The sequence below is a fragment of the Camelina sativa genome, chromosome 18 (assembly GCF_000633955.1).
Source record: "Camelina sativa cultivar DH55 chromosome 18, Cs, whole genome shotgun sequence".
In the NCBI taxonomy this organism is placed as follows: domain Eukaryota; kingdom Viridiplantae; phylum Streptophyta; class Magnoliopsida; order Brassicales; family Brassicaceae; genus Camelina; species Camelina sativa.
This window is the reverse complement of record NC_025702.1, coordinates 18690564-18714754: the sequence shown is the minus strand read 5'-3', so window position 1 is coordinate 18714754 and position 24191 is coordinate 18690564. Positions and strand designations below refer to the sequence as shown.

General features: G+C 35.6%; 8 protein-coding genes across 11 annotated transcripts; 3 read left to right on the top strand and 5 right to left on the bottom strand.

The window, feature by feature from the left end:
* On the bottom strand, positions 207–3454 carry LOC104762492 (heavy metal-associated isoprenylated plant protein 3-like). Its single transcript, XM_010485792.2, has 5 exons — positions 3446–3454; positions 3039–3336; positions 2658–2860; positions 1545–1635; positions 207–901 (listed from the first exon to the last, which is right to left on the bottom strand). Exons 1-5 carry the CDS (start codon positions 3452–3454, stop codon positions 399–401), a joined length of 1104 nt encoding a protein of 367 aa, XP_010484094.2. The 3' UTR covers positions 207–398.
* Positions 7817–10808, top strand: LOC104762491 (F-box/LRR-repeat protein At5g63520-like). 2 transcript variants are annotated; one of them, XM_010485790.2, is made up of 10 exons: positions 7817–8097; positions 8334–8438; positions 8559–8651; positions 8737–8859; positions 9083–9184; positions 9290–9329; positions 9591–9746; positions 9855–10045; positions 10114–10235; positions 10316–10808. In XM_010485790.2, exons 1-10 carry the CDS (start codon positions 7891–7893, stop codon positions 10710–10712), a joined length of 1536 nt encoding a protein of 511 aa, XP_010484092.1. In that variant the 5' UTR covers positions 7817–7890; the 3' UTR covers positions 10713–10808. The 2 variants fall into 2 exon arrangements, with proteins under 2 accessions (XP_010484092.1, XP_010484093.1); XM_010485791.2 differs by having other exon boundaries at positions 7819–8097; positions 9858–10045.
* LOC104763650 lies at positions 11935–12347 on the bottom strand. The gene has a single exon (XM_019240261.1). It carries the CDS (start codon positions 12295–12297, stop codon positions 11935–11937), a length of 363 nt encoding a protein of 120 aa, XP_019095806.1. The 5' UTR covers positions 12298–12347.
* LOC104762489 (gamma carbonic anhydrase-like 1, mitochondrial) lies at positions 14037–15890 on the bottom strand. Its single transcript, XM_010485789.2, has 2 exons — positions 15437–15890; positions 14037–14691 (listed from the first exon to the last, which is right to left on the bottom strand). The coding sequence occupies exons 1-2, from the start codon at positions 15816–15818 to the stop codon at positions 14315–14317; spliced, it is 759 nt and encodes a 252-aa protein (XP_010484091.1). The 5' UTR covers positions 15819–15890; the 3' UTR covers positions 14037–14314.
* On the bottom strand, positions 16083–16536 carry LOC109130648. Its single transcript, XM_019240563.1, has one exon. It carries the CDS (start codon positions 16425–16427, stop codon positions 16218–16220), a length of 210 nt encoding a protein of 69 aa, XP_019096108.1. The 5' UTR covers positions 16428–16536; the 3' UTR covers positions 16083–16217.
* On the top strand, positions 17386–21248 carry LOC104762485 (CBS domain-containing protein CBSCBSPB1). Of its 2 annotated transcripts, none has more exons than XM_019240428.1 (15): positions 17386–17712; positions 17876–18024; positions 18147–18318; positions 18425–18557; positions 18645–18815; positions 18918–18996; positions 19109–19222; positions 19578–19644; positions 19814–19919; positions 20007–20065; positions 20154–20263; positions 20354–20469; positions 20553–20638; positions 20732–20821; positions 20938–21248. In XM_019240428.1, the coding sequence occupies exons 2-15, from the start codon at positions 17882–17884 to the stop codon at positions 21124–21126; spliced, it is 1635 nt and encodes a 544-aa protein (XP_019095973.1). In that variant the 5' UTR covers positions 17386–17712; positions 17876–17881; the 3' UTR covers positions 21127–21248. The 2 variants fall into 2 exon arrangements, with proteins under 2 accessions (XP_019095973.1, XP_010484082.1); XM_010485780.2 differs by having other exon boundaries at positions 17387–17712; positions 17873–18024.
* LOC104762486 (mediator of RNA polymerase II transcription subunit 30) lies at positions 21208–22756 on the bottom strand. Of its 2 annotated transcripts, none has more exons than XM_010485783.1 (4): positions 22666–22756; positions 22161–22545; positions 21774–21866; positions 21208–21472 (listed from the first exon to the last, which is right to left on the bottom strand). In XM_010485783.1, exons 2-4 carry the CDS (start codon positions 22530–22532, stop codon positions 21374–21376), a joined length of 564 nt encoding a protein of 187 aa, XP_010484085.1. In that variant the 5' UTR covers positions 22533–22545; positions 22666–22756; the 3' UTR covers positions 21208–21373. The 2 variants fall into 2 exon arrangements, with proteins under 2 accessions (XP_010484085.1, XP_010484084.1); XM_010485782.1 differs by having other exon boundaries at positions 22161–22571; positions 22666–22755.
* On the top strand, positions 22731–24178 carry LOC104762487 (nuclear transcription factor Y subunit C-4-like). Its single transcript, XM_010485786.2, has 2 exons — positions 22731–23517; positions 23922–24178. Exons 1-2 carry the CDS (start codon positions 22754–22756, stop codon positions 23923–23925), a joined length of 768 nt encoding a protein of 255 aa, XP_010484088.1. The 5' UTR covers positions 22731–22753; the 3' UTR covers positions 23926–24178.

Here is a 24191-nt window from a genome sequence, read left to right as displayed (position 1 = left end):
TCATTAAAGTTGCTTCTCTAGCTTTTTTATGATAGTATCAAATTTGGTGCTGGTCAAAAATTTCCATTTCATTAAGGTTGCTTCTCTAGATTTTTAAGAAAAAGGCCATGTTGGTACTAAAATTTTAGCTACGCAGCAACCTATAGTAAAAATGAATTTCTAGTGGTGGTATATTTATTTATTTTATTGCTTATAGCCATTAAAAATAACTCACAATTCCAGAGTTGTTCTTAATGTAAATTACACTTTAAAGAAAAAAGAGCTGCACAAACACATTAAGAAGAAACCCACGTGCTAAGAGAGACAGCAAATGCCACGACGAACCCCACTTCATCAAAATTGTTCAAAATATTCCCCATTATAGATTATACCCATTTATAGCATTTGCGTTTTCTTTGTTACATTACGGTACATGCGTTTGGATTCTCGTCGCTGAATAATTGAGGCGGATAAGCATGCGGCATTTCCATAGGTGGAACCGCCACACGCGGCGGTTGGTAATAGTAGTAGTAATAAGGATTCTCTATCTTCCTCACCTCCACAATTTTTTCTCCCTCCTCACCGCCACCGCCACTTTCACCGCCTCCACCGCTTTCTGCCGCTTTGCCTTCTTCTTTACCGCCATCTGCTTCTTTCTTTTCTTCGTCCGTCTTCGCATTTTCGTTCTTCTTCCCTTCTTCGCCTTTGGATTCTCCCCCACCGTTTTCTCCCTTTCCTTCTTCCTTCTTCTCTGCTTCCGCTGCTGCCTCTTCGGGTGGCGGTGGAGGTGGCGGGTCGATTTTCATGATCGCTGCATGTTTACCAGTCCGCTTATAAACGTATTCTACGAGCTTTTGAGGTTCGAACACTCCTTTCACAGACACTTGAGAACCCTTCAAGTCGGATTCAGCAGATTCCACTCCTAAAAGTTATTTATTTAAAACAAAACTTTATAAGAAATTGCACTATCAAAGTGAAGGACCAAATACACTTTGACCCCACTACGTATAATTTTGGAACAAAATCATATGTACATTACATATACTTTTTTTTTGGTCAACAAGTACATTACATATACATGCTGTCAGCAAATAAGATAATTATGAAAAAGAAAAATAGATAACACGTACGTATGTATGTGTTTTAAAGTGGAAGCAATATCATCTTGTTTTGAAATTGAATGGACCAAATTTGATGCAACTAACGAAAGATAATAGTATAAAGTTTGGTGAAAAGAAGTAAAGAAGTGCATGATTTTGCAAGATATTGAAACGTTTTATCTACCGATAATAAATTGGACAGAGAAAAATAAACTAAGATCCAAAAATAACTTTAGTTTTATTTCATTTTAATGATTACCTTTATTAGTAAATTTCCTTAAAAAGAATAAAGAGCTGCTCTTCGCAAAAAAAAAAAAAGCAATTTTTTCTATAATTTAATATTTTTTGACATACAAAAAAATATATATTTTTTGACATACAAAAAAAAATATATTTTTGACATAAGTTTTTTTTAACTAATCCAGTTCTAATTAAAGATTATCTCAAGGGAACTTTAAAACTAACCTTTCATTCTCATGATCCGTTTTTTTATCTCCGTCGCACAAGCTTCGCAGTGCATATGAACCTTCAGTACCACCGTCAACACTACCGGAGGCTGATCAAAAATTACGCCGGACCATTAATATAAAAATGATAAGTTAACACCAAATTTCACATACATAATACTAGGTACTAACCCGTGAAAAACCGCGAACTGAACATTTTTTTTTTATAGAAATTTGTAATAATTTATTTCGTTATTATGTTATTTATAATGGTTTGTGATTAAAGAATCGGTTTGTTTATATTATAAATTTTATATTTTTAAATGTTTATTGAAAAACTATCAATAAAACATTTGCATATAATGACTAAAGTCTATTATTTATTTATCTTCTTTTCTCTCTGTATTTGAAAATGAGTAATTCAAACAAATAAAATAAAAATAGAGAAAATTAAAGAAGAAAATGATAAGATACTATATTTATATCTTTAATTTTTTATTTATTTTTTTAAATCTAAACCATTAAATAAAACTATTATATATTTTATTTGATTACGTGCTGCAAATTTTTTTTGATAAAATTTGTAATTATATAGATTTTATACGATTAGATTTTTACAATCTTAGCTGTTAATTTTTCTTTTTAAGTACAAATTAGTTTGAATTCTAATAGATTTTTTTTTACTTTTCTATAATTTATTTTATTTGATGTGTCATCGATTTTCGTTTTTTAATTAATTATATTTATTTAATTATTTAATTAATCTTAATTAAGTTTTTTTAATAACAATTTATTGTAATTTTTTACACATTTTAAAATTAATTTCATATTTGTATTTTCCAATTCATATAGTAAGATTTTTTACATAAAGAATTCTATTTTATATCATAAACCCATCAAACTAAAATATACAAAATCCTACCAATACTCTCCCATGTGAAATCACTGAAAAGAGAATATTCCCTTTCTAATTGAAAATAAATTAATTTATCCTACCCAAAAAATATATATAAAAGGATAAAGAGAACAAATGAATATCCAAAAAGTTGTATGTCCAATTTATGAAACAAACAAAAATATATATGCTTTTTACAATAAAGAAATTGAAAGCCTTTAGACCAAAAAATGTTACCTCCACTTTCTTCTCTTCCACTTTAGGTTTCTCCTCCTCTGCTTTCTTCTCCGGGGGCGGAGACGGTGGAGGAATCGGAGATATAAGCTCAACTTGACGGTGGGTCTTCCTCTGAACCCTGGCTAATACTTTCAGTGGATCAGCTTTCTCACCTTTCACCACCACTTTCCCCGTTTTACAATCAGTCATCACATCTTCCACTCCTAATTAAAAAAATAGATTTTCCGAACTATTCTATGAAAAAACGAAATGTTTTATATTTCAAAATGCAATAAAGTAGATATACTTATGTATACGCAAAAATCATATGTATATATTTTTAAGAATATTTATTAATATTTTCATATATACAGTATGTATTTTATACACATACATACATACCTTGGAAGCCTTTGAGGGAACGGCGGACTTTTCTAGCACATCCTTCACAGTGCATGTAAACCTTAAGGACAACCTCTTGCGGAGGAGGAGGCGGTGCTGGAGCCTCAGGCGCCGGCGGAGGAGAATCTTCTTTGGAATCTTTGTTAGGTTCTCCTCCTTCTTGAGGTTTCTTCTCAGAATCATCTCCTTTTTTCTCAGCTACCTCCTCCGCTTTCTTTTCTTCTACTTCTTTTTTCTCCTCTTCTGGTTTCTTCTCCTCCATTTTCTTCTCTTCTACTGCTTCTGGTTTCTTCTCTTCCTGATGAAAACCCAAAACAAAACAAAAACAAAAATATTAGAGTCTTAATCAGAAGAAAAATCATGGAGATTTGAAAAAGATGATATAAGAGTTTGGGATTTTCTTGAACCTCTCCCATATTTGTTTGTTTTTGGTTTTTGATGTTTTGAGTGTTTCTATGTTCACAAAAAAAAAATGGTAATGCACCCAAAGAGAGGCTTATAAATCTCTCCCTCACGCTCTCTCTCTCTCTCTCTAAAGAACCACTTGGTGTGTTGGTACGAAGGTGGAACTGTGGACCTCAAGATCTGAAAAGAAATGTAAATTATTTTGTTTTATCCCTTTTTAACATGACTTATACGTGAATCTCATATTATTTAATTGATTTTTTGTTTTAGTACTTTTATTTAATATTTCGTTTAGTAGTTTATCAGTCAAAAATAAACCTAATACTCACGCGATTTTTGTTTCTCTATATATAGTTAAAACTGTCAAAGCACAATTCTAATTCTCGAGATTGACAGTTAGTGGAGTGTTCCAATCATGTATTTTCATCTTCATTACATTTTATAAATCTAGTCAAACCGAACGTTACCAAAGTGAAAACCGAAGTAAGTAAAATAATTAAAAGTAAAAAAAAAGTCTAAAATATAAAGAACAATTAAGAAAAAAAAGTTTTGATTTTAGAATCTCATCGCAAGTGTTCAATCACAAATATTTGGAAACAATGGATCTTTACCTTAAGGAATACTACTTTTTAACTTTTATATGCAAATTATAATTTGTATCGGATTAGCAGTAAGATAACCAATGGAGGTAAAAAAGTAAAGATAAGATAACCAATGTTACATCTGTGAATCTGTGATCCATCTAATAATGTAAAATACAAAAGTAAATGTAATAGTAGCACATTTGTTTACTCTCTTTTCAGAAATATAAATAAATAATCATGTAGTATACAATTTGATTGGTGGAATAAAATGCATGTTGTTAAAACATGAGATGTTCATGATGAAGTGAACACGGCATTCTTGATAACAAGTTAACAACTAATACCTATGGGCTATTTGCTGTGGCTAAACCTAAAGTACCAACGAGCGTTTGTTTTAAAATTCACCCTCAAAAGGGAAGAACAATGGTGACATAATTTCACATACTTTCCCCTCATTCATAAAAGCACATCTTTTAATGCATATATATGTATTTATATAGTGTATACTTTTATTACATATATATATACACACGAATACTGCGTTTTATTGTATATACAACATATATACTAGTATATACGTATACCTATCAAATACTGCTTTTAAGTTTAAACATATGGTTAATTTTCTCTTAAATTGAAAGATTCCGAACCGAGAAAACTAGTGTATGGATATATGTTTCTATCAAATTTTATTCTACATGCATGAAAGTTAGCTATTTTGAAACATATGGCTTTCTTGATTGTATTTGAAAATAATATTTAGTGCGTGTCGAAATGAGCAACTTAAAAGTAAATTTCCGTTACATTAGAGTAAGCGATGCGAGTTCATTGGTTATCAATTAGAGCTGTATTGAAACCATGATTTTGGAGGATTTGATGGAATTTAAAAAATTTGGAATTTTGATAGATTTTAGGGAATTTGATATGATTTATAGTAAAAAAATTTCAAATTCCACCTAAAACTATGAGATTTGGATTTCTCTATTTTTAACTAACCAAATTCTTTCAAATCCCCCAGAATCCCAAAAACTTATTAAAATCCAAATCTATAAACTGTTTTGAATAACAGTGAATTTTAAAGTAAATTTTTAAATCATCAATTCAATAACAGTGAATTTCAGGAGACTTTTTAAAATCTATGATTGAATAACATATGATTTGTAAATTTTATACAAATCACTTAAAATGTCAAATTGAATACACTCTCTAGTCTTCGTTTTTCTTTTATTTCGCTGGGGTCAAAGTTAATCAAATGTATATTTTGGATGAACCAAGTGCGATTAATTTATGTGGTTCTCAAAAATTCGAAACTTGAATCTAGTCCAGTAAAAAAAAGTTTTGACATACTTATAGTTTAGTTCTAATAGTTTGGTCTATCTCCAAAATGAGTGAGACACACTAGCTAGTGGTAGATAAAACTCTAATAATTTTTGTTTTTTTCTCTAATAATTACATCCTCAAATTTTGACAGTGTAACCTCGAGTGACTTCTCCAAGCAATCGAATGATAATTATCATTTTATTAGATCATATCATCACCTCAACATTTTCCCCTACTGACGTGGCGCCGAGTAGATCATATACTTATTATAAGTTTGGTTTTTAAAGTTTTGGGTCATCTCCAAATTGAGTGAGACACACTAGCTAGCTAGTGGTAGATAAAAACTCTAATAATTACATCCTCAAAATTTTGACAGTGTAACCTCGAGTGACTTCTCCAAGCAATCGAAGATAAATCATCCATTTAATCAGATCATATATCATCACCTCCAAAATTTCCCCATGCAATGAATACTGACGTGGCGCTGAGTAGGACTTCACACGTGTGGAGCAGGAACTTTGGATCGCACTGTGGGACAAGTATTTGCATTCCCGAGGCTTACACATGGACTTTGCCGACTTGGATTCTTCTCTCTTTTTCTCGACTTACATTTACATACAGTATAATAAAAGAGTATCTCTTAAGTCTTAAGACTTAATTACATTCGTTTTTTTTTTCCTCTACATCTTATGAATTTATTTTCTTCTATAATCCAGTTACACTATAAATTACAGAACAGAACTCACGTGAAATGTACAGAGAATAAACAATGACGCAAGTGCTAATACTATTTAGATTATCTACTTATATAATTCGGTATATTATATAGGTGTTAAAAAAATCAAAAGAGGAAGTCAAACCGAAACAACAGACACAATTGGTAAACTGGTACGAGTAGAACCGGTATATACTCTTCTTTTTCTAAAACATATCCGGTTAGATAATGAAAGAAAATAGATATAAAGTCGTTTCTGCTGGTACAATATCAATTTTGGTTTGTCTCCTTTTAATGGCAGAGAGTGAACTAAATGATGATGGATCTGGTAAAAACTTTAAATGCTTTTGTAACAGAGAGGCAAACGAATCCAAGAGTCGACGACGACACGTCATATATATAACGGCCGTTTTTGTTGTGCCCACCTCGAAGTTAACGGAGTAAGTTGTTGGCTTGGCGTTACATCAATTTTTAACTGTACCAGAAACTTTTTACCATTTTGTCTTTCAAGTAGCATGAAAACTGTAGAATCACATGGTGATTTGCATTTGCTCAACATGTGTTTAATTATACTCTACTTCAGTTCTTTCTCTATAATGCGATAAAGAAATGTTTGTTGGTCTAAAAGGTAGTTGTTATAAAACCCTCTTAGGTTCTAATTACGATATGGCAACCACATGTCGATAAAAAACCTTTTATACATTATGTCGTGGAAATATTGAAAGTTCAAACTTTTGCAAAGCTACTCACTAAGTACGAAAGAAAGAAAAAGAAATGCTGGGCTAACTTTTGTGTTGAGATCAAAAATAGAACAACACTATTTTCAAAGGTCCTCTGTATATATATATTTCAGTAAGAGAAGTAAAAATCTCTAATGGTGTCGTCAATATAAAAAACAAGTGAAAAAGAAATGCCGGGCTAACTTTTGTGTTGAGATCAAAAATAGAACAACACTATGTTCAAAGGTCCTCTGTCTATATATATTTCAGTAAGAGAAGTAAAAATCTCTAATGGTGTCGTCAATATCAAAAAACAAGTGATCAACCAACTTAGCTAATCCATAAAATAGAAAAATTTGCTCAAAACATTAATGAGAATGTATGTTGGAGAGGTCTATAACCAGACTCAAAATTTACTTTCCCAAGTCATAAACGAAAAATCTCAAACAATCTTGTTTACCATATTGGTGAAGGTAGGTGATGACATTAAACTAAAGATTAGCATAGCATATATTTTACACGTGATCTTTTTGTTTTGTTTGTGACAGTATAACTTAGGTCAGCGGAGACTTATACAATGAAATACTACCATCCAACATGTACTCCTAAATGAGTAACGAGGGCGGTCGCTTTATTTCATCATAACACTTTTTAGAAAATAATCAAATACACAATTATAAGAAAATAAATAAAATACAATAACACATATCAATGAAACAATCAAACAAATTTTGAGAGACTGGAAAAGATTCTTCTGTTTTTCAGGGAAAGAAAAAAGATAATGAACAAAAAAAAAGATACTTTGTGTCTGTATCCAAAACTAGTACAGTGTGTGACACATTTAAAGATAAGATTTCTTATCTCAAGTTTGTGGGTTTCTTCTCTTGTTTTGTTTTGTTTTGCTTTGTCAAATGATCGATGTCCGAATAACTTCCCATTACAAGTTCATATTTACCGTACATTATTCGTTTTGGAATATTGGCCTTTTTATTAAAGCCCAATGGACTTTTATTATAACAAACAAAAAGCCCAAATAAACTCGCCGGAGGAAGAAAATTTTGTATCTCACGGCGGAAGACAGTGTCTCAACGAAGAAGAAGAAGAAGAAGATGATAAAGGGAACGAGTGAAAAGAAGATAGATATGGTTTTAATCACTTCCCTGAACGATGACCTTCTTCATAACATTCTCTTGAGGTTGCCGGCGAAATCGTTTGCTTTCGCTTCTTGTGTCAACCGATCCTGGAACAGCGTCTGCAATAGAATCCTCTCTCGCCCCAAAATGGTCTCTGCTTTCTCACGTAATCCTAATCAAACTGTAAGTTTCTTCTTTCGTAATATTGTCTTTTAATTAAATTTTGATTGTAAAAATTCAAACTTTTTCATGGTTTGTTCTTAGAGCTCTTGATAAGTCTTCACAAAGTTTTAATTGGAATATAGGAAAAGTGTAATGTGACAAATTGAAAAAGATTGTTACTTTTGTTAGCAACCTGAGAAGGTGACATTTCTTACTTAAAGAGAACAAAGAATGACACGGTTTGATTTGGTATGCAGAGGGCTGGAGAAGAAGTACTTGATAAGGTTTTGTCTGAGCCAATTAGACCAGATTTTGTGATCGCAAACATTACATATGGGAACATGGAAGAAGCTTTGACACTGGTTTGTTTGTTTCCCTTCTTCCCCATTCCACCTCTGACCTCTGTTGTATCATTTCAATAAGGTCCAGTTTTGATTTTCTTTTGACTCGTTCTAATGTTGTTCATAATGCGCATGGTGTAGATAACTGAAAGAGTGGGATCAAGGGTTCCTATTATTGTATCTGTTGTTGCTGGAATCTTAGGAAAAGAAGCATGCAATGACAATCCTGGAGAGGTTTTATTGTTTTCTTATCATTTTGTATTGCGTGGTTTTGTTTTGTAAATTTTTAGCTTATGTTCAACTTCTATCACGTTTACAGGTTAAAAATCATGTTACAACTGATGATGGCTTGTCCGTTGTTGCAAATTTCGCTATACTGTTGACGATTGGATACTTACCAGGAATCAAAGTCGAAGTTGTTCCTGTAATTCAAGCAAAAAGGGTAATTTCTTGAAATGTTCTAACTCTAAACAGTGTTTTCCATAGAGCTTGTGTTCTCTGGCTAAGTTATTTTAGTCTCCAATGAATTTGCTTCATTTGGTTATATGAAGCAAATAAAGGAAGTCATAGTTTCACATATATAACAAAAATTACAATTAAGTGAACGTCTTGTTTAGTTGACATGTTAATAGGTAGACTGAGATTGTTGATGTTTTTTTTTGCAGGAATCTGAAGCGGATATAGGAGACAAATTTGTGATGGATATCAGAAATTATGTATCCGTGGTTTCAGGTCATGCTGCACCAGCCTGTCTTATACTCTTTGGGGTGAACTATACTTTTCTAGCTTCCGTTTCTGTTATACTTGTGGATTTTATTCAGTTTCATGGCTATTTTTTTTTGTGGTTTCATGCTGCGTTGGTGAATTTGTAGGAGGATACTCATGCCACAGAACCTATTCTTCATAAACTGGGTATGTGTATATCTTTTGTGCAACTGTATGAATACTGCTATGGTACATCATTTCAATGTTACTTCATGACAAGTGTAATCTATTAAAGGCCAAACTAACTATTTCTTGAAACATTTCATTCTTTTGTGTTGGTTGGTTACCTACCTACTTTCTTCACTTCTTTTGCTCTGGCTAGACTCTGAAAATGAGAACTACGATGGTGGTAATATATAGATATTGCTGTGCTTGGAAACTTGTTAATGAAGCTTGTTTGCATTGCAGATTATGCCATGCCTGCAGAAACTATTATAGTGGGTGATCAAATTGGCGAGTTTCTACACAAATGTGGTAATGAACCAAGAAATGTTCAGTTGCACAAAGATGATAGCAGAGTTCTCGCAGGTTTAATCTTTGCTAGAGATAAACACAGAACCGCTCGTAAGTTTGTGCATCTTTCTTTCAAGCTGTGCTTGTTATGTGTTTCCGACTGAAATTTGGTCTTTTCATTTTACCCAAGTCTTTATGCATTTGTTGAACTAAATGAAGCAGAGGCTGGAAAAATTCACTTTGACGCTGCAATATCAAGAGCAATGTCATCAGTTGATCTGAGGTACAAGGCGGCTAATGTCCGTGTTAGTCGCCGTCCTAGATGTCCTTCTACGCTTCTGACTGCCAAAAGAGGAGGAGAAGCAGAGGTTCTTAATGGCGATCAAATTTTAGATGACATAAATGATTTTGTAAGCATCTGAATCCAATCTCTTATTTATTCTAGAATTTGGTTACTAAAACTGACTTTAAATTACAGTTAGGAAACCAGATATGGGAGAATGATCCATATCTCGGAGTAATAAAACGAAGAAAATATTCAGTTGGTTTGGAGGAAAAGCCAAAGATCATGGCCTCACTTGTATATCATCAAGTAACTGGGTAATAAGATTCACAAGTTTCATAACATGAATCAGTTCCTTTTGACCCATCTAAGTTTTTATTTTTGTTTGTTTACTCAGAGCTGACGAGCAGGATCTTTTAGTCAATGGTGCTGAAATCAGAACCGGTGACTATTTCCAAGTATACCTCCCTGATCTCAATGTGGCTGAAGCATCACTAAATGCTGTATCTTCTCATCTTAGAAATCTCAAGTCTAAGCCGAATAAGCCTGAAGTCGTTGGAGGTTTTGTTTTTGTTGGTAGCAGACGCGGTGACTCCTTCTTTGGTCGTCAAAATGCAGACTGCTCACCGTTTTTGGAGAATTTCCCGGAGTTACCATTTGGTGGTATATTCTGCAACAGTGAGATCGGACGCAGCTTATTCGTAGAGGATGGAGAGGAAAAGAAAGAAGTGAGCATCAGAAGATGTCTTCACGTTTATAGTTCAGTATATCTTATTGTCTCGTATACTTTTTAGTTAAGGTGTCTGTTTGCTAAGAGATTGATAAGTTTAACTACGTAACTCTTTTTATTTCAAGTGATACAGATAATTTCCTGGAAGACATTTGACGAATCAGTTTACTTTTGTCAATTCTTTTACATCATTTGTGGTGGAGGCGACGGCCGGTTCCCCTTGTGTATCTCTGTCTTATCATCCTGTACTGGTGGTAGCGACGGCTCCTCATGACCAAGCTGCGAAGGACCCCCATGACCAGGCGGGGGATAACCAGGTTCCGACGGCACCGTTGCCTCATTAGGCATCTCTCTTGCATCACGTAAAGCAAAACCTTTCCAAAACAAAGCAAACACAACAATTTCAGTAACGAAACCAAATTTAAATGACCATAACTCTCAAGTCTCAACACATTACAATGATGATCTTACAACGGCGTTGAGTGTGAACAAAAACAAAAATGATGATGCGAGAGGTATGATTACTTTTGGTTACTAGAAAGTAAAACTCAAAAGTAATAAAAGAAAAGGGAAGAGAAATGCATACAAAGTGCAATAAGGGCGACTACGAAGACAAGCTTGTGAGTCATTTTTTGTTTCTTCTCAATAATTTGTGTTGTTGTTGTTGTTGTCACTTGTTTACAAATGATTTAGATTGTAAGTGATGATCTAGAGAGCTCGGACTCTCCTTTTTATATTAAGGGGATTACCTGCATTGTTACTTTGACTAATCTAATAGATATTTGAAAGGAAGGATATATAATTTTCCCAAATTTTGGAATTAGTATATAATGCGTGGCCGATTATTGTGTCATAGCAATTTTTTTGGTCAACACAAATTCTTAACTTCTATTTTTAACCTCATCTTTTAGTTGACTAGTAAAAACCCTTCATCATCTTTGACTGATCTTAGGTTTAATTGGTAACATTACTTTCTTCAAATTTGACCTCCTTTTTAAAATGTGGTTACCAATTAAACTCTTGATATATAACAATATGAACTGGATTAACAGTTGTCACTGTTTTCACCAAGTTGGTTATACTAATCAATTTGTGATCAAGGTCATACTCATAAGAGATATAAATAAGAAAAATTTCGAATACTTTTTTTGAGAAAAAACCTTTTAATTAGAGACCTCTCTTAATGACCTCACACTTCGCCAGAGAAATAAATAACATTTAAACTTATCAGACTTCGAGGCCAACGGCTAAACTATAAGCGTAGAGACTAAGAACCATTCTTGCTTTCAATTGTGTGTAGGTAAGTTGGAGTTGATGCGTGCACAGTTGTCCTTGAGGAGAGGTGGGAAGAACGGATTCAAGGGAAACATGTGAGGCCAACAATTTGCGTCTAAAGTCGAGAACGCTTTGCAACATGCACCTTCAACGTTTTCAAACTTGCCAGAGAAAATTGATTTGGAGATCTCGAGCACACACCCTTGAACGTTAAAAAGAGACGACCAACATTTCACCAGATCAATAGGTGAACCGGGAGGGAAAAGCCCGGGACTCAATGAAGGCAGTTGCACTTGAGCTACTCCTTGAACGACAAAAAAAGCAGCACAAAGGCATACAACCAAGATTATCGAGACAATGGTTTTGCTTCCCATTTTCTTATTAGTCCTTTAATTTAAGACTTATTTTCTCTTTTCTAGTTTTGTTTTGGTTTCCTTTAGACTTTTAGATGCTTGGATGGATTTGGATTTACGAAAAAACTTGGAATTTATAGGTTCTTGAAAAAAGTTTTTTATTGCAATAAATAGAAGAGTTACGAATCACTATTAATATAATTCCCGTTTCAAGATGCAACTTATGTTTGGATTTAATGAATTAAACTATTACATAAAAGTAAAGTTGAGTTAAATTGACTAACCTGTAGTATAATGTGTGTTCTTGTTTCAGTTTTCAAACGTGAGAACTACATCACTAATTACTGACTAATTAGATATATATGAATCAGTTACTCTATAGATTTATTGTATTACACACGTAACCTCTTTCTGGTTTAGGAGTTTAGTTCCAAACCCGGTTAAGGTAGCTAAAGGAGGTCCCAAGTTTATGTGCTGGATAGAATATGATAGGTATATGAGGCTAAGTTAGCTAGACCGATTTAAAAGTGAAATTCTTATGAGTTATCTGATTGTACGTCGAATCGTCATCGTAAGGTAAGGAAAAATGCGAAAAAAATCTTTTCCACGGTAACTAATGATAATGTCAATAGTACCCAAAAAAACCTAATTTTATTACTGTCTCTAGTGATCACTAGATACAATTACAGGCTTACAGCTGCAGATTAATTCAAACGTAAATTCATATGAATTTGCCTCTCTAATTAACTTCACAAACTTCCCCCATCACGTGTACGTTGGTTATAAACTTCAATGCTGCAAAGTATAATTTTCACTTTGTTAGGTTTACTTTATTTTTCTTATGGTAATCGAAGTTTGTAGGTTCAAGATAGAGTTTAGTTGTCCAAGTAAAAGCTAGCTCAATCAATAGATTCTATATATAAAAAAGTATTGGGGTTGACATGACATAATAAGACTTAGAACATGAATACAAATATTAATTTTTAAGCTAATGATGATCCACTTTCTTATCGATTTCACTTGTGTGCGGGCAAATTGGGAACGATGTGTGCACAATTGTCTTTAAGAAGAGGTGGGAAGAACGGGTTCAACGGAAACATATGAGTCCAACAGTTGGCATCAATTGCCGAATATGCCTTGCAACACGCAACTCCAACATTTCCAAATTTGCCACTGAAAACTGACTTGAAGAGCTCGAGGACGCATCCATTGACGTTGAAGAGAGATGACCAACATTTCTCTAAATCGATAGGAGAACTCGGTGGAGATTTTGGTTGCGGCGGTTTCTGATCATGAGCTACTACTCCTGGAGTGATCAAAACCAAGGCACATACGACTACAACTAGGACTAAGGAGGCCATAACTCTTGCTTTGCTTTCCATCTCTCTAATCAAATCTTATATCTTTCTTTCTTTTATTGGTCTTGCTTCTTTTCACTTTGATGCTTGGATGATTTGGTTATGTGGAGAATCTTAGAATTTATAGAGTGAGAACAAACAGGTGTTAATTTACGTAATTAATTAGAGAAGAGTTATATGTTTATAACCCTATAGGCAACGGAAGAAGAATGTTAAATGGTTTTCAAAAAGTAACTCATGTTGAGTAAAAAATCTATTACATAAGTTTGACCCTAAGTTCTTCATTCTGTCAAACTGAAATGTCAAAACGTTTCAAGTGTTCCTTTCAATGATCTAACCCAAATAAGTAAAAACAATTTAGTTCATTTATTTGTTTTGTTTATGTATTTATAGTTATGTATCTCAGCAAATCTTTGCTATGCTCACATACAACATAACCGGAAGTGGTCGCCATTATCATTCAGACAATATCCAGCCAAAATCAGTTGTAAATGGAATTTTACAAAGAACCCAAAACAAACGAGAAGACAAACAAACATTTGATAACCAAAAAGAAATAGAGCCGGACTTGTTTTGATGTTCTTCAGCTACTTATTGCAATATGCAGAGAGAGAGAGAGAGCCTCATGATACGATAGATAAGCACACGAAAGTGAAACCCGAAAAAGACGACAGAAGCTTCTAAACGGCGATTCCAAGGGACTTCTTGAACTTCTCTACCTCTAAGTAGACAGTTGAGTAAGGTAGGAACTCAGAGAAGTAATCTCCGCTTAAGTGGTTGATGGCCACAGCGAGTTTTGGGATCTCTAGGGTTTCTTCGTTGGTTAAGGTTCTTATGAATCTTGCTGGATTGCCTCCCCATAGTTCACCTGACGGGATCCTTCTTCCTGGCGGCACAACTGATCCCGCTTCCAGGATTGACCGAGTCTCGACCAGAGATCCTTCCATTAGTATTGAGTGTTGCCCGATGATGCACTCTGGTTCGATGGTACATGATCTCAGAAGACTGTATGCACCCACTGTCACGTACCTGTCGATAATTGTTGCTGCTGGTAATCCTGAAAAGTTAAAGTAGATACAGTAACTTATCATATCACAAGTAATTTATAATTTATCAAAATATGTAATTTATCATATCACAAGTAAGAACTGCAGAAAAGAGTCAAGATTCAGTGCAATTTGTAAAGCAAAATCAAGAAATACTCTAGCCTCAAATGATAAACAAGTAGTTTCATCAACGTGACCAGAAACATAATTGAATAGATACTGTTCGTGTCCTCGTAGAGAATTCTGCAGAGCCTAGTCAAACAAGGATGGTCTCTCTATTCAAAACTTTGACATGAACCCTCGCTTCAACCTTGGAGCAAAGAGAAGCTCACAGGCTTAATCATCATAAAATCGAAAACAAGCTCACATCATCATCACAAAATCCCATTTTCAGTCACGAGTAACTAGAGAACCACACTGAGACATTGTTTTCAATAATTTTTTTGCTAGGAAACTTCCTAGTGCTACTACACAAGGTGATCATTTGTGGTAGTACCTACCGTGCTAATCTATTCAACTCACGTTATTAAGCTCAATCATCAGTCCAGTTTCTTGATTCCTGTAGCACTAATCACCTAAAGAACTACGCATTTACATACATACTCGTATAAGTTTTTCACACCCTTTTTATAAGCATTTGATAACTGAATAAGAAAACCCTAAATCCCAATCAACATTGTCTTTGATTCCATACGAGAAATTATATTTTCAGAACACAAATTTCGAAAAATATGGAGAGAAGAGAGAGCAATAAACCTGTTGGGGAGGACCACGCGGCATGAACAACACACCGTTCCTGAACATTCGAGCAGAACCCGACGGTGATTTTGTTAAGATCGCCGCGCAAAACGGCACCGTTCCAAACAGAAGAGCCGTCCCAGACTGTGACCTGACCGGCCAACACAACGTTCGGCGCCACGTAAGCGTCAACGGCTACCTTCGGGAGCCACTGTCCCAAAGGAATGATCTGTCGCTGGCCTCTGTAGTCCCATTTCACCCGATCCGGCGACGGCGACACCGTCAATTGCGGTTTAGGCACCTCCGTCTTCTTCTCCAACGCCGCCTCCGCAGCGAAGCAACGACGGATCAGGTTAGAAGCTACTCCTCTCCGAGAAAGTCGAGCTATTGAAGTCGCCATTGCTATGGATTTTGGATTTCTTCAAGGATTTGCAAAGAGAGAAAGAGAGAGAGTGGTCGTCGAAAGATTCACCTGAAATTGAACGTGATACAAATTGGGCTTCTTAACGGGCCAATGCTCTATAAGCCCAATTAGGTTATACAAACGTCGTCGTTTTACTAAGCCTTATCAGCTTTTCGTAATTATTATTGTGTCAAGTCAAGTAGCAGTTAAAAACTAAACCAGATCACAAACAAACTCCACACAAATTGATACAAGATCCCAAAAAAATAATAGTGGATTTGTATATCATAAGAAACTTTTGATTATATTCACAAATCCGAGAATGTTACAAACGAATCCAGATCATACAATCAAAATTAAACCCAAACAGAACCGGTTTAGTTCTGGCTACAAAGTTTAACCGGAATAGATGTGGACGTTAATGGCGATGGTGAAGATAGTGATGAGACCAAAGAAGATGATGGCGTGAACAAGAATGGAGGCGCCACTGGTCTGCATATTCCCGAATTCGACAACTCGACCTCCCGCCGGAATCTGGAAAAGTAGTCCCGGCGATAGAACTACGAAGAGGATCACGGCGATCAACACTGGTCCCCAATCCGCCATAACTTCTTGCTCTAGAGAGAGAAGAGAGAGATTAAACGCAAAAATTTGGAGAGAGAGAGAGAGAGTGGGGAAGGAGCTGGAGTTTTTTTTTGGTGTTTTGTTTAGAGACGAAGCTTCTCGTGTGATGTGATAGCTAATGGTCTGGTGAACCAATTGTTGGTGTCCACGTGGACTTACATTAGGTCTAGTTGAATATTAATTTATTTAGAGGGAGAATATTACGAACATCGTGAATCTTATAGCTGGGTGTGTTTGGTATGGCTGGGCTTCTAAGTTTTCGGCCCAGTATACTATCTTAGCTATCAAAGCTTGTTTATTGTTATTTTATTTTATTTAATTTTAATTAAAACAAATCTTTGGTTATTGTTGTGACATTAATTATTTTCTTTCTTTTTTTTTGGTCAAAATTGTTGTGGAATTTATTTGTTTTCTTTTGTTTTGGTCTATAAGACTCCAAATATTTTTTTTTTTGAAAGTTTAGATACAGTTAAAAAAAAATGAGACAGACAGAGTGGATATAGTTTGATTTTCATTTTGTTTTTAATCTACACGTTTTTATCCAGATAGAATATAGTTTCTTTAATCCTCTAATTAAAATTTATCTGTTTTATTTAAGAAAAAATCAGTTTGAATTTACTGTCGTAGACAAAAAAAATCCAAATACTAAAAAGAAAGAGTAAAGACAAATCCAATTAGTAATTACTAAAAGAAAATAAAGAAAGTATCAAATCAACTCGTGTGTAATAATGACCATAAATAGATAAATGACTATACCACCCCTTGCCAAATGAGAAACAAATCTCTGATCTACTTGCCATTAGTTTATAAACAGAGGATAGAATTGTCAATAAATCAATAATTTAACATCAATATATTGCCAAAATAAGAAGCAAAATACCAAATTAAAAAAAAAAAAAAAGAAAAAAGAAAAAAAAGGTAGCGTCGTCCAACTCCAAGTTTAGAGAGAGCATCGAAATCAAAAGAATCCGATTGGGGGCAAAGCACAAAATTAAAATAAATAAAAAAACACGTTTTTACAGAGAAGAAGAAGAAAAAAAATCATCTTTCTCCTTTTCATTTTCCCATCACTTTCCCGGGAGAATCCTTTTTCTCTCTCGGAAATCGTCGTTTTCCTTCTTGCCGTTATCTTTCTCACGAACATTTGAGAGAAAGGAGAGAGAGCATCTACGAAACGCAACTAGGATTCCCAACTTCGTTTCAGCTCAATTTTTTTTGATAAGAAATCCCAGAACAATCCACTAATTGACCCCGACGAATTCGCCTGGTAAATTGTGATTTCTTATTAGTGTTTTTTTTTTTGCTTGAATCGTTGCGTTTTCACAGAACTTTCCTTATTCGAATTTGTCAATCATTTGACATTTAATTTAATCAAAATCGATTTCGGTAAGCGTTGACGATTCCGAGGGTTTGAATTTTCTATACAGTAGAAGAAAATGGCAAACCAAGGCGGGTCATCAAGACGGAGCTTATCTGTTACGACTGCTGCTTCATTGCACGGAAAGAAGAAATCCATGGATATTGGCGAACGACTTCCCGACACTGGCCGCAGATCTCTCACTGTTTCTCGTTCCCCTTTGTAAGTCTCGTGTTTATATACTGCAATTAACCCAGAACGTTTAGCTTGTGATGTTGGTTTCTAGGCCTTGATTTTGGTGATCTTCTTTAAATGTTTGATGCCTTTGGGGGGTTTGTGATCAGGGGTTTAACAGGAGGCGAGCGAACTGTTAAACGGTTAAGGCTATCAAAAGCTCTTACAGTTCCAGCAACAACGACTATATATGAAGCTTGTAAAAGGATGGCTTCACGACGAGTTGATGCCTTGTTGTTAACTGACTCTAATGAAATGCTTTGTGGGATTCTTACTGATAAGGTATCTCACTAACTGTGACTGCCTCCAAGCGTTGTAAAAAGTTATTAAAAATATAACACATTGGAAGGAAATGGTGACTTTATCATCTTGCCCTGGCATTTTTCAGGACATAGCTACAAGAGTGATTTCACAGGAACTTAATGTCGAGGAAACACCTGTCTCCAAGGTTATGACGAAGAACCCTATGTTTGTTCTATCAGAAACACTTGCTGTTGAAGCCCTCCAAAAGATGGTCCAAGGTTTGTCTCATTGTTTTTAAGTTAGAGAAACCTGATGTTCATTTGATCCCTGTGTATGGATCCTTAATGAGGCTATATCTACTACAGGAAAATTCAGACATCTGCCTGTTGTTGAAAATGGTGAAGTTATTGCTTTATTAGATATAGCAAAGTGTCTGTATGATGCAATTGCTCGTATGGAGAGGGCCGCTGAGAAAGGTAAGGCAATAGCTGCTGCTGTTGAAGGTGTTGAAAAAAGCTGGGGAACAAACACTTCAGGTGGGCAAGGAGCTGAACCCTGTCCTGCAGTCATCTCATTTTCTCTTTTGCTTCTTGTTTTATCAGATTGTGAACGTCTAGTATGTTGATTTTTTCATGTAGTTCCCAACACCTTCATTGAAACGCTACGAGACCGGATGTTTAGACCTTCTTTATCCACAATTATACCAGATGATACAAAGTAGGTAATCTCTACTTTTTTTAATTAGATTCTTATTACGATCTTGAGTGGTTGTATTGTTTTCTTTCCCATCAATTATGTGCTTTTTAACTTAACACTGGTTTTTGTTCAGGGTTTTGAAAGTCTCACCGACCGATACAGTGTTGACAGTAGCTAAAAAGATGGTTGAATTTCAGTCAAGTTGTGCAGTTGTAATGATTGAGGACAAGCTTCGAGGAATATTTACGTGAGTTCTCCTCCTCTCTGAAAGCTTTTGAAGTTGTATCCTTTAGCCTATAGATTCTGAAAGCGTTACATTCATCCCATTTCCCGGTTCAAGTGTTTGTACTAACTTCCAATCAGACACTATATAATATAAGCCAAGTGATAGGCATCTCGTATACCCCTACTGGAACAGCAAGAAAATCCCAACTCAACCAAACCACATGTACCAAATTAGATTCCTTGATACCGAACAGAACTGTTTAGGCTCCTATTTATTCGCAGTCCTGAACTAAGATTATGCGTTGGCTAAACTCTTCTGTCTTTGTTTTGGATGCTTATCACTAACTTTCAAAGAGTTTTGTTTTCCATTTATCTAGTTCCAAGGATATACTGATGCGGGTCGTGGCTGAAAATTTACCTCCATCTGAGACTCTAGTTGAAAAGGTATGCTTAAAGACAATTCTCCTTGTCACACTCACTGGCTTGTTTTATTGAAGTTTCTAGTTTTAAGTTTTGAATCAATTTTCTAACTCTTAGATACCTATTTCCAGTTTAGTGATGGAGCAATTTTCAATTTCTTGAGCTTAGTTTGTTCTCATTCACTAATGCACAGGTTATGACTGAGAATCCAGAATCTACGATAGTTGACACACCAATTGTTGAAGCGCTGCACATCATGCACGAGGGAAAATTCTTACATCTTCCCGTTACAGACAAAGGTTAAGATTCTGAAGCGTTTTCATTGTAAAGTCTTGCGAAAACTAAAAAGGCTAACATATGTAAATAACAAGGGTTTCTGATTGCAGAAGGAGATGTAGTTGCAGTTGTCGATGTAATCCATGTCACTCACGCTGCTGTTGCCACGGTAACTCCCGCTTCTTGAAACTTCTGTAAATTATTTCGTTTAAAGCAAAGCCACTGTTTTCTAGAAACATGTTTTTTGACGTGTACAGGCTGGAACTACTGCCGGAATAGATAATGAGGCAACAAACACAATGATGCAAAAGTTTTGGGATTCAGCAATGGCGTTGTCTCCTAATGAGGACGACGAGGACTCAAGGAGGTTATTATCTAGTCTTGCTTAAACACTAATAATCGAGTATCTTTTCAAACAAAACCGTGGTTTTACTGACTGGAAAACAATTTGTTTCAGTGAGAGCTCCATGAAAGTTGCTTCGGAAACTGAGACAGGGAAATCTTTCCCATTTGCAAATACATTTTCTTTCAAGATTGAAGAAAAAAGGCACAGAAAACACAGATTCATAAGCGGTACACATAATCTTGGTTCTTGTTCGTCAATCAAACTGTTATAATCTTGCGTTTACTCAATTGGATTGGTTCTTAAATTGCAGACACTCGGAGTTTGACAGAAGTGATAACCGCGATCATTCAGAGGGTAGGGGATGATATCGATCCAGATAATTTACCCCAAATTTTGGTATGTAAACATTTGTTGTTAAGACAATGACGCAATCATTTTCTAAGTCTTCTCTTGCCAGTTCCTAAATGTTATAATGATGGTTATCTGCAGTATGAAGATGAAGACAACGATAAAGTGTTGTTGGCTTCAGATAGTGACCTTCAAGCAGCCATAGAACATGCAAAATCAATTGGCTGGAAGGTAAATAAAAAAAGCTTTCCTCCTGCTTTAAAACCTATCACCTATGTTTGATATAAATGAAGAACATTAACACCTTTTGCTTGCTGAATTGATGATTGGATCGTTGTAAATTGTAGAGTCTGAGATTACATTTGGATGATTCAAGAGAAGGCAAAGGAAGAAGGAGAAGAGCAGCAGTATCAGCAGAATCAATGGAGTACGTAGAGTCAGACGCTTGGGCTACTGCTTATAGTGGAGTTGCGGCTGGTGCAGCGTTAGTAGCTGGTCTTGGTTTTATGGCATATCTTAAAAGATTCGGAAGTTAACTTCTCAAAAACACTACAAAAAGTGTTTCTTTAACAGATCAATACAAACAAAACCGGAAATACAGACGCAGGTTTTGAAGATTTTGTCTGAAATATTTTATATACGAAGTAACATTGAGATTTTCTGGTTTCTTGAAAACAAAATAGCAAAATAACTCCGATAACTAATACATCAATGAAGGATTCAAGAACAAGGCTTCGAATCTTATCTAAACTGATCTCACTATTGTCAACAAAAAAAGTAAACTTAAACAGAACAAGGGCTTTGCCATGTCGAGATATCTGCTATGAGCTCCCGAAATTTATCGATTAGTTCTTTGACATGGACATTCTTCTTTGCAATTTCCTGCATTCACAAAAGTTTCGGTATTTTCATAGGTTATTAACATAGAAATCAAACTAACAGATGACTAAAAGGTATTCAAGAAATTATTAACATCTCCAGGGTTCTAGAACTGCTTAAGCTAATGATGCTTACACTTATATACTACAACGTGGAAAAAAGAACACTTAGTAGTTAGTACTACAGTACAGAATATGAATCAAGTTCAATGCTATGTAAGTTGCAATGTACAGAAACCAATACCAATATGGCACTAGCAACAAACTAACACTATGAGAGAATAGTGAAAGAGGTGTAGAAATACCTTTCTGAGACTTAAGGCTTGCTCCTCCAGATTTTCAATTTCATTTTCACTTTCAGGAGATCCTAAACCATTTTCCATTTCAGATGTTTTTGCCTGTAATAGATTGAACAAAATTATGATTACCAACCTGAAAAAAGCTCTCATTCATAGGTGTAGGGAAGTTCACAACAAACGAAGAAGAAGATACTCTAATCATAACATTGTTACTAGCACTTATGATTGGAGCAGGACGGTGTTAGATTACTCTACTGATTACAAACAAGCCCTAGAAATTCCAATTTCCTCAGTCCAGCAACAAATCTCAGAACAAGATACTTCTCAAAATAGTTTGTAACATCACATTATCATTGATTTGAAGATCTCCGCTTTTTCAGTATTCAATAATACCTTCTGAGAATTGGGAATCGCAGTAAGAACAGCACGAAGCGAAGTCACTGAGTTCTTATATCGAAGACTCGCCTCATCCAGAGCACTATTCCCACTTCCTCCACCACCACCACCAGATTCCGAATGATGCGATGTTTCATCACTCGCAGCCGCATCGGCGGAAACAAGAGCCGTGCCATTAGAACCCGTCGTCGTCGTCATGGCGGAACTTGATGTAGCTGATGTAGACCACAAGGAAGGATTGCAAAGCTCATCATTCATAGCTGAAACTATCTGAAACGCCGCTTCAATCGTTTCTTCCAAATGCTTTTCTCCTTCCATCGCCAGCTCCTGTGTCGTCATCGTCGTCGTCGAGTCCTGCTTCTCCTCCATCGCAGCGAACACGCTTTATTACGGCGACGTTTTATGGAACTTATTGATACGATGTCGTTATATGAAACTATATAATATATAGTTTTAAAGAGTAATAAAAATAGAAAAACAAATCAGCTACATCGCTGTCTACCTTATCCACTATTACTCCAATCCATTTGACGAAAACAATCTAAAACGCTCTTTTGATCTTTTTGATCCAATCACATCGCATAGATCCAATGGACAACAACAACAACAACCAACCACCACCACCAACCTCCGCGTATCCTCCTAACTCCGCCGTCACGACCGTAATCCCTCCTCCTCCATCTGGATCCACATCAATCATCGCCGGAGGAGGAGGAGGAGGAGCGACGTACCACCACCTCCTCCAGCAACAACAACAACAACAGCTTCAAATGTTCTGGACTTACCAGAGACAAGAGATCGAGCAGGTGAACGATTTCAAAAACCATCAGCTTCCTCTAGCTCGGATCAAAAAAATCATGAAAGCTGACGAAGATGTGCGTATGATCTCCGCGGAAGCGCCGATTCTATTCGCTAAAGCATGTGAGCTTTTCATCCTTGAGCTAACGATTAGATCTTGGCTTCACGCTGAGGAGAACAAACGCCGTACGCTTCAGAAGAATGATATCGCTGCTGCGATTACTAGAACCGATATCTTCGATTTCCTTGTTGATATTGTTCCTAGGGAAGAGATCAAGGAGGAGGAAGATGCTGCTTCTGCGGCGGCTCTCGGAGGAGGTATGGTGCCTCAAGCCGCGAGTGGTGTTCCGTATTATTATCCGCCGATGGGACAACCGGCTGTTCCTGGAGGTATGATGATTGGAAGACCGGCGATGGATCCTAGCGGTGTTTATGCTCAGCCTCCTTCTCAGGCATGGCAAAGCGTTTGGCAGAACTCAGCTGGTGGCGGTGGCGGTGATGATGTGTCTTATGGAAGTGGAGGAAGTAGCGGCCATGGAAATCTCGATAGCCAGGGGTAAGCCAATTTTATAATTTGAAAGCAATGTAGCTTGTTGAATTCGGTTATCTAGGGTTCTTAGGATTATTCTTCATGAGCTTGCTTTGATTAGTCTTAAGAGGAATTGTACCAATGTAGCTTGTTGTTGCATAGTTGCAGCAATGTAGCTTGTTGAATTAGAGTATCTAGGATTTTTTAAGATTCTTCATGAGCTTGCTTTGATTGATTGTTCTAGAGTTATGTATCAGCTTCATCAATCCAAGCTATCTTCATCAAATATGCTAAATTACTAATGCTAGTGTATATATTGTTTCTCAATTACTATATCCTCTGTCTCATTTCTTGAGACTCATAAACAAAAACTTTGCACAATTTTTTTGACTCTTAACACATTTGCAATACCTGTGTACAATGCTGTGCAGTTGAGCTATGGAACCAGAAGCTGAGAGATATAATCATCATCGACCCTGCGTTGAATTTTGCAAGTGTCTGGTTCTTATATAGCCTGTTTGTGATTTAATGGCTTACTTGGAAAGAGAGAGCGAGAGAGAGAGAGAGAACAAACAAACAAAAAGTCTCTTTTTGTTCTTCCTGTTTAACTTATAAGTTATTGCAGCAAACAAAACTGCAGACTTGCTTAACTATATATATATAATCTAATGTGCAGCATATTCTAATTTATGTTATGGCGA